Source organism: Buceros rhinoceros, unplaced genomic scaffold, assembly GCF_000710305.1.
Source record: "Buceros rhinoceros silvestris isolate BGI_N320 unplaced genomic scaffold, ASM71030v1 scaffold237, whole genome shotgun sequence".
In the NCBI taxonomy this organism is placed as follows: domain Eukaryota; kingdom Metazoa; phylum Chordata; class Aves; order Bucerotiformes; family Bucerotidae; genus Buceros; species Buceros rhinoceros.
In genome coordinates, this window is record NW_010422555.1 from 58,923 (window position 1) to 67,960 (window position 9,038).

General features: G+C 36.8%; 1 protein-coding gene across 2 annotated transcripts in view; it reads left to right on the plus strand.

Moving 5' to 3' along the window:
• The window catches only part of PAN3 (PAN3 poly(A) specific ribonuclease subunit), a 57,869-nt gene extending 50,805 nt beyond the window's left edge, over positions 1-7,064 (plus strand). Inside the window, exons 15-17 of one of the 2 annotated variants that reach the window (XM_010140060.1) lie at positions 256-320; positions 1,026-1,164; positions 4,110-7,062. In XM_010140060.1, the coding sequence (XP_010138362.1) occupies positions 256-320; positions 1,026-1,164; positions 4,110-4,250 (345 nt within the window). In that variant the 3' untranslated portion in view covers positions 4,251-7,062. Of the gene's footprint in view, positions 1-255; positions 321-1,025; positions 1,165-4,109 lie in introns of both variants that reach the window. The other variant, XM_010140059.1, reaches the window with a different exon arrangement.
• Positions 7,065-9,038: the final 1,974 nt, after the last annotated feature.

Here is a 9,038-nt window from a genome sequence, read left to right on the forward strand (position 1 = left end):
CCTGCTGGGGCAGCAAGGTGGTGGTAGTTGTTAAATCTCCACTTTCTTTGAATGTGAAGTGCTAAATTGAGCACTGGGCTACTGATACATAATATAATGTGTTTGATCTCTTTCAGAAAAATTTATACCCTCTTCTTTGAATAAATAAATCATTGTAATTAATCGTGCTTCATGTGCAGTACTACATATATCTTTTGCAAAGAAGTATCTTAGTTTTCTGTTTCAGAAACTTTAATAACCTTTCTTGTTTTCTAGGAGGTGCAAAATGGAAGGTTGTTTAGGCTTCTAGCAAAACTGGGAACAATCAATGAGAGGCCAGAGTAAGAAATACATGTTTTCATGGTGTACAGTATGTAAAACCCAGGTTGCAATGCAGGGTTTTTTCCCCTTATAAATTGAAGCTAAACATTTTCCCCATATTTGCCCCTGAAGAAATGAGTATTTAAAGAAGCCTTGATGAAAAAGAAGCAACTCAGGACCAAAATTTTAAACAAAGGAGAATAGAAGGCTACAAATAGATACGCCAAAGTTGCTGCTTCTTTTCAATATGGTTTCTCTTAGCCGTCTCTTGTGAGTGACAATAGATTTTGAGGAAATCCGTAGCTTGCTTTAGCAAATGGTGTAGATACTGCTTCTAAGCTAGTTAATTTTCAGATTTTTTTATCAACTACTACATAAAAATGAAGCGTTCATGGTCTGTTTTCCATTCTGTTGAATTGACTTGTTGTGTTTTTAATGCTGGTTTCTGACAGTAACGTTCTAAACATATTGAAGATAACTCTTGCTTTCTTCCGTAACTTTTCTGTGGCCCTTGGTAGAGATTAACTTCAGGTACTTCAGCTGAGAAACTTTGAATACGTTACTTTCAGGTTTTGGCAGGGGGACACTATAGCTGAATTGCAAATTATAATGGGTAACATAGAACAATAAGATTACTCAGTTTAGATTGAAGAGTCATGTATGTCTGTGGGTTTTGATTTTTCTTGACTTTCTGAGCTTTAATATGAGTCTTTGTTTTACACCAGGTTTCAGAAGGACCCAACGTGGTCAGAAACTGGAGACAGGTATTTACTAAAGCTCTTTCGAGATCACCTTTTCCATCAGGTGACAGAAGCGGGTACTCCTTGGATTGACCTCAGTCACATTATCTCATGTCTTAACAAGGTACACTGTACTTGGGTTAGCTTTTAAAAATTTGGGTTAACTTTCTTTAAAATAATACTCCACTTCAAAGCGCATTGGCAGGTTAATTCTGTTGATTTAACTGATGGTTATTTCCCCCTTGTTTTGGATGAAAACAATGTATTCTCTAAACTAATATTCAAACATTTATGGATATTTTAAATAAATGTAGTACATTAATATTAAAACTTGGAGTTTGGTAATATAGCATGAGATACAGTATTAACTTTTCATCCTAGAATGCATTGAATACTGTGCATAAGCAATGCTGGTCCCTTTATGCTACTCTGGTCTTCCAACACAGCATAAAGGATCCATGAAACCCCTTTAAACGGAGGAGGTTTCTTCTGATATAGCTATCGCAGAGGATGGTCATAAGGCAAGAGGATCCGTTCCTAATGGATCACTGTGCTGACCAGAGTAGGAGACAGGAGGGAAGCTGCACTAGGAAATTGTGCAAAGCCTTTACCATCTAGGACAGAGCTGGAAAATTTCTGTGACTTACAATGTTAAGTCCACTTCTGATAACTTCCCTAGCTTCTCCAGCCCTTTGTTTTCCAAGGCTGAATTAACAAAGCTATTTGCAGCTTTCCAAGAGCTGCATCATTAGGAAAATTTTAGCTGAGGACTCTCATGATTAATAGTGGGAAATGTGTGAGAGGCCACGAAGATCTTTGGTAGTTGTAGAACTTGTCTTGCTCTATAAATTTAAAACCTGTGTGAGCTGATAATTTTTTATTGGCAGATCAGCCTTCACGTTATTTTACATTGTTTTGCCAAACTGCAGTAATTCATAGGAGACTAAGATGCTACTTATTCCTTTCTTTTTTTTTATTGTTTGTAGCTGCTTAGTCATTCCACTCCGAGAATGGCGATGCAGACACTCTCAATATACAGTTTCAGTGACTAGTATTTTTTTCTTGGATTAGACAACATTCTTTTCAAGAAAAAAATTGAATATATTCAGATCCTTCAACATGTAATAACTGCCTTAACTACAGTTAAATATCTTTATAAATTGTCAGGGCTCTTAACCTCCTAATAGATCACTGCTATGCATTTCTTTAACCTTTTTATCTTTCTGGTTGGTGTCTGTAATCATTTTAAAAAGGACATTAAAGGGATTGAGGCTAAATCCAAAAAAAAGCATGTTGATATTCAAATAGACAGTGAAATGCCATCATGATTTGAAAGCAGTGACCCGTACAGTACTGTAGCAAGAGGGGCCAGTCCTGAATTCATAGGTCAGGTAAGAGATGGTGTCAAAGAATGCCTTGTTCTACATACGTTCATGGCTTACCTTATTAAACAGAGGCTCTTCTCTTCTGTGGTTGTGGGCTCAGCACATAAAATGTAAGGGCTTATGGAACTCCACTTTGGAAATACACTCTAAGAAAACGCTTCTGAAACTCAAGCATGTACTGGTAGAAGTGGTTATTTGGACTTGCCTGCTACACTTGAAAAGCATTCACTTTGAATGAAAATTACTCTGGTGTTTAAAAAAAAAATTTTTTTTTTTCAATGCGGCATTTTCAACTGAGGTACTGATTTATGCCTCCAGAGGAGGAGAGAAAGAAAGCCATAAATATTGATGCTTCTAGTTAGCTGTGTGGCTTTCTTAATTCAGATATTCCATATCCTGCTTTCATTAAGGTAATTCACTGATTTCTTGTATGATGCTAATGGGAACAGTTGATAATATTTCACAAACACCTTAATTGTGATAATATTTTGTAATGGATGTTGGAAGAAACTGGTGGTTTTATCCTAGTCTATAAGAATTATAAAAACCTGATTGGTTTGCTTTTGTCCTTCTGAAGCTTTTCACAAAGCAAGAACTTTAAATTGGGGAGGTTCCAGCTTTTCAAGTTATGCTCAGATCATTATTTTAGAAGCCAAATGCAAGAAATTTCTAACTTGCTGCATTGTTCCAGACGTCAGCTAGCGGAACATCTCAGTGGCAAATTTATTTGTTCTTCTGCTATTCAGCACAACATTATAATACATTTATTTAATCCTGCTGCGGTTGTATTTCCAAAGTTTGTCTCAGTAGTGTCATACCCACTTGTCTTTGCCCAACCTTCTGTGTTGTCAAGTATTTGGAAATATTAATACATCGACTAAAGCAGAGCTACAAAAGTTTTGCGTTGTAAGAGTCTGACAATTTCCTGCAAATGAGGAGAACATAAGATATAGTGTTGGAAGAGACTTCAGCATGTAAAGTAGGATATTCCACTGTTCCAAATTAGAATTTAGTGATACATCTCTGAAGTGCATTGTAACATACATTTTTTTTATATTTAATGTGAGAAGTCAGAACAAAACATGAAAATACTTGTGGAACAGACTTGAATCTTTAACCCCAAATTATCTACTTGTTTATGGATATAGGTAATTTTTTTCAAGGAAGGGATGAAATGTACTGTACAGCTTAGTCTGTTTCCAGAAATGTGAGGTTTGGATTTCTGCGTGTTTTCAGACTACCTGGGGCTGATCCATCTGTGATTTCATTTTAGAGTGGGCAAGAAGTAATTTACTTAACCCAACACGGAGGCTTGTGGATCTTATGTTCAGATGGACTGTCAGATGTGGTTTTGCTCACCAGGAGCTCTGTGGAAATTTTGCTAGGCTTTCTACACAGGGGAAGGTAGCACTGCAGATTATTAGCTTTATGGAAAGAGAAGAAAACAATGGTAACCTAGCCCAAAGGTCTGGAATGTCCATCAGGTTAAGACCAAAATGTCTCGATTTTTTGGCAAGTACATTGTTGTAGTGCAGTTCAGATCCTTCCTTTCTGTGGTGTTAGCAGATTTGAACTGCGCCACAACAATGTACTTGCCAAGAAATTGATTGCTTTTGTTATTGGGGAAATGTTTTGCCACTTCTTTCACACTTCTTTTATTTTATCTTTTGCATTCTTGTTACAGTTAGATGCTGGTGTGCCAGAAAAAATAAGCCTCATTTCCAGAGATGAGAAGAGTGTACTTGTGGTAACTTACAGCGATTTAAAACGCTGCTTTGAAAATACTTTTCAAGAACTGATTGCAGCCGCAAATGGTCAGTTGTAGTATTTGCTGAAAGCATGCAGGACATTGCTGAGGAACTTAACCAATAGCAAATTGCACTACAGCTGAATTGTTGTTGTCATCTCATTTCACATTTGGGAAACAAACAGGAGATGAGCAAAGCTGCTTGCACTTCAGTCAGGTACACTGTTACTTGAAGGGAAGAATGTTTCACTTATCCTAGAGCTAAGGCTGCCATTGGAGGCTTTATCTGTGAAGAATTTATTTTAGATTAAGGAACACATCAGGTGCATGTTGTTCCTGCTTTTATTTTTTCCACTTGTATATGCACTAATTTTAATTTTTTTAAGACTTTTCTGATCTCTGAAGTTTTGCCACATTGTATACTAAGGGAAACTCTTTGCAAGGACATTTCTGGGATACGTTTTTGTCACTGAGGATATAGCAAAAATTATTCATTTTTTATATTATTTGCACCCAGAATAGCATAAAGGACCAGGTAAATAACTTAACAGAAACTGTGTTCTCTTAATGACCGTTTAGTTCGTAACCTCTGTAAAAGTGTGTTGTATGCAAGCTCTGTATGCCACCCACTATTAGCTGAAAGAAATGTGAGAAGATGAAACTTTTTAAAACCAGTCAAGTTGAAGTATCGGTGAATTGACAAAAGAGGAAAGAAAGTCCCCTGTCATTTGATTTAATCTTTGTCTAAGCGAAGTGACGAAAATAGCATAATGGGAAACACCTATAATTTAAGGAGCATATCAAACTTGCTCTAAACACAACCAGCGCCTTTTAAAAACCGTTTGTATGTTTTCCTGCAAGTCAGAAGCATTTACATTTATGCAATTTTTTTAATAGATTTTTTTTTAAAGAAATTGTTTAAATGCCTGAAGTTTCAGGAGTGTATTACTTTAGGTTATTTACAGTATAATTTTTGTATAAAGTTCTGTTCTTTGAACCACAGCTTTATTATGGTACGCTACACTGGATACAGATACAAAGACACTGTTAAAAGAAGATTAACTAAACACAGCAGTTGTCTGGCATCAAGAGCTTTTCAAGTTTTACAGCCTGAATCTGGAGGGATATTGATCTGCTGTGCCTTTGCAGTCACTGCTTAGCCCAAAGTAATATTACTTTTGATAATACTCAACACATGAATATTCCTGAAGTAATTCAGTCTCAAAAGTCTGGAATTTTCCTCCTCAATTACCTTTCTAATATTTGGACATGCAGTTGTCTCCAAACTTGGGTATTCATGGGATTTCTAGTTAAACACCTACACTTTGATACTGAAGACTGCCAAATATGTAGGAATTTCCTTTCTTAAAGCAGTAGAGAAGACTGTATCTATCCTTTCCCAGCACTGAATGTTTTAATAGCACTGGGTGCTCACCATGAAGAAAATGTGGAAACTCAAAAGGTCAGGACAGACTTTAAGCACTTGCAACTGATGTTACTGACATCAATTTTAATAATTCTCAATATTTGTAGTTTTCAGAGAAGTTTTTAATATTTCTCTGTCCACTTTTATAAGCTTTAAAATGATTCTCCGCCTTGAGACTTGCATCAAGGAAAAAGCAACTCTCTTCACATCGAAAGCTTTGAAGACTAGGGACATGCTTTACACATTTTAGAGAATGTGGTTGAATCCACATTAGGTAGCATCAGTTGTTGAGTTTAAAAATCGATTATTGTTGCATTTGATCGAATGAATTTTAAAAGGAACATAATGTTTAATATTCAAATGATAACAGTTGCCAGAATGTTCTTTTTAATAAAAAAGGAACAGGAACTTTGAAAAGTGAACATGTAAAACAGTCTTTTATCATTAGCTCATGTATTTGAGGAAGAGCAGCTGTCTTTTATATGTTTTTTGACAAATCATATTGTAATTCTTTTGTACAAAAAAGAAGTACTTGTATTCTAGAAGAAATATGAAATGCTTAATTTATAAGCGGGCTGAGGTTTTTTCCAGTATTGTTTTCTTTGAAAATGAAAGGGGATCATCTGTTCAGTTGTGGGGTTTGGGAACCTTTGAAAATTTAATTTGTGGACCAATATTTTGTGAAAGTGTAAGGCAGGGGTAAAATAGGGCTTGAATTCTCATCCTTTTTTAGACCAGCAAACCACCCTCTGCAAGACATGTCTAAATTGCAAACCTGTGTGTATTTGCATAATGTCAGTTTGCTTCAGCCCCTAGTAACCTCAGGACTTGGTTTAAGATAAAAAGGTAGACAGCTAATAAGTTTTCATATGTAATGTCAGCCAGAAAATATTTGGTGTCAGGTAATACATTGAAGAAAAAAAAAGTTGAGCTTTTTTTCTATTTATTTCATTTGGTCTGTATTTGGGAATGATTTGAACAGTCTGAAGTTCAGCTTGGGTGTTTTTTTGGGGGAGGGTTCTTTGACCCCATTTTAATTCCATTTAGAAGGTTGTCCTAAAGTTGTAGTTTGATCCATTCATAGGAAGACCTGTGTATCTGTATTTAAAAAGAAGAGCCACCAGGATGTGCCCTCCCAGTTGGGAAACTTAATTCTGACCTTCCTATTTTTTTACAGCTAAAAGCACAGAAGGGACAACCTTTGACATCATCTGATGTTGGTTATTTTAATTTTTGTACCTGTTTTAAATTCTGTTGCTGTATTTACTATATTGTAAATATTTTGTTGAGGGTACCTATGTATTTTTGATTTGCCCTTGTTTCAGTAATTCAGGTGTCAACTGCTTCCCCTAAAAAGCACCAGTATGTTAAGTTCTAATGTCATGATCCCAATATGTGTTACTCATCTTTAATCCTGTTTTCATTCTTCATGTGTACAGCAGTATTTTTAATAAAGAATACCGGAAATAATGTGGCCTTACTTTGACAATGTGAAGTTCTGAAGTTGGCTGCAGGGCTTTTCAACTTTGGTGCCGGAGTCACATTTCATTCTATCACATTTCTTTTGTATTCACTGTCTGCAATGCAGAGTTTAAACAAGCACGAGTCACAAAGTGTGTTTAGGGCTTTCTAGATGTCCTAAAACTTAGAGATGATGTTGACCACGACCATGCTAATATGCATTTCCTTAACTCCCAAGTCAAGTCCACCTGCTTCTATTGGATCAGATCTGCTTTACTAAACAAGCCCTAATTTTGAAACTCTGTTAAAGTACCCTTTCATGTTTATTGAGCTTTTTTGCCCAGTAACAAAGTATATTAATTTCTCTGAGAATTTCTATGTGGAGTCATGACAGTTTCATTTCTGAGAATTATTTTTCTCTCTTGTTAACCAGCAAAGGTAAGGTGATTTCCTGGTGGGATAAAATCTCCTGGACTCATCCAATCCTGACCATGCTTATGTAATGTGAAATTTTGTGCAGTATATGTGAAATTGTCGGTACTCCCCGCATACATTTCACATGGAGTCATTATCTCTTAGTGGACTTGGTTGATGCACTTACCTAGTCTCTACTTTAGTAATGTGCAGCCACAGCTACACAACTCCTGTGGCAGTAGGCAATCCCTACTATGTTCTGCCTCCCCGGAAAAAGTTCCATCTCTGCTTCCTTCCAGCACTTGTGTGTATTTTATCTGCAGTGTGGCTTGGAGATCCCCTCAGACTATAAAATACAGCAAAGAGCATTCAGCTGAACATCTCTGTAGAGGCAGCATCCTGAGCTTCTGATGGATGGGAGGGTGACATGGAGATTCTCTGAAGAGAAGGCATCTAGCAGGCCTAAGGTGCTAACACATGTCACGTTTGGGGCTTTGTTGAGGACTCGTTAGCTGTTTGCTCTCCTTTTGTCTGTACTAAGTCTTGTAGCTGGAGAAGAAACCAGGTGTGGGAGGCAGCTGAATGGATGTTGATCAACGGGCTGCTTTTCCTTCCCCTTTGCCCAGAGAAGAGCTGTATTTTTGCTTCTAGGCAGCGATAAGCACTTCTTACGAAACGCTGAATCGAGGGGGTGTCACACAGGGAGTGGTACAAGTGTCCATCACGTATCTGCTTTGCTGTGTGAAGCAGGTATTCTGTGCAATTATTCTGTATTCTTGCTCACAAATCTGGCCCATGCGATGGATTGTTTGCCAGGTGTGTTAGTGTTGCCCCTTGCTGAGTCATCTGCTGCAGCAGCAGTCTCTGACACCGGATTGACTAGTTTGGCAGAATTCTGCGGATTCTTTGAAAAGCAAACTTTATTATATGAATTTAGCAGCCAGATACATTATATGAAGACAGAAAATGCAAGACAAAGTAGGAGTTATTCACATCTGAAGAAACTTAGGGGGTTCATATAAAAGTAATCTTTGTAGTCCAGTTTTCTTAAATATTTACTCATAAAAAGCATATTTATATATTTACACTGTGCAAACATTTCCTTTGAGATACATCATCCCGTAACTATTTTAGCTCAATTGGAGTTAAACAGTTCTAAAACTTTCCTTTTGTTTTGATCAAGATCAAATCTACTTTGCCAGCAAGAGACAGTGCAATAGATACTTAAATTATGATCTCTTGGCCAGGAAGATGTAGAACTGATACTTAGCTTAGAAGTAGTGGAACATATTTCTTTTACTTGGGTATCTAAGAGTATTTTTCTTGTTAAATACAGAAAAGGTCATTTGCCTTTAAGTCTGTTAGTGGGGTAAATTTACAGCTCCTAAGCTGAGTTTTAAGAGGTCAGGGCTCTATTATATTTAGCATTTGAGTTTATATATTTTTGTAGTTGACCGTGAGAAGCTGAGAGACTTGGAGTAGTTGTTGATTTGGAAGATACCAAGGCTACTGGGTTAAATGGCCAACTCTCACTTTACCTAGTGCGTTCGAAGATGAGCAGGAAT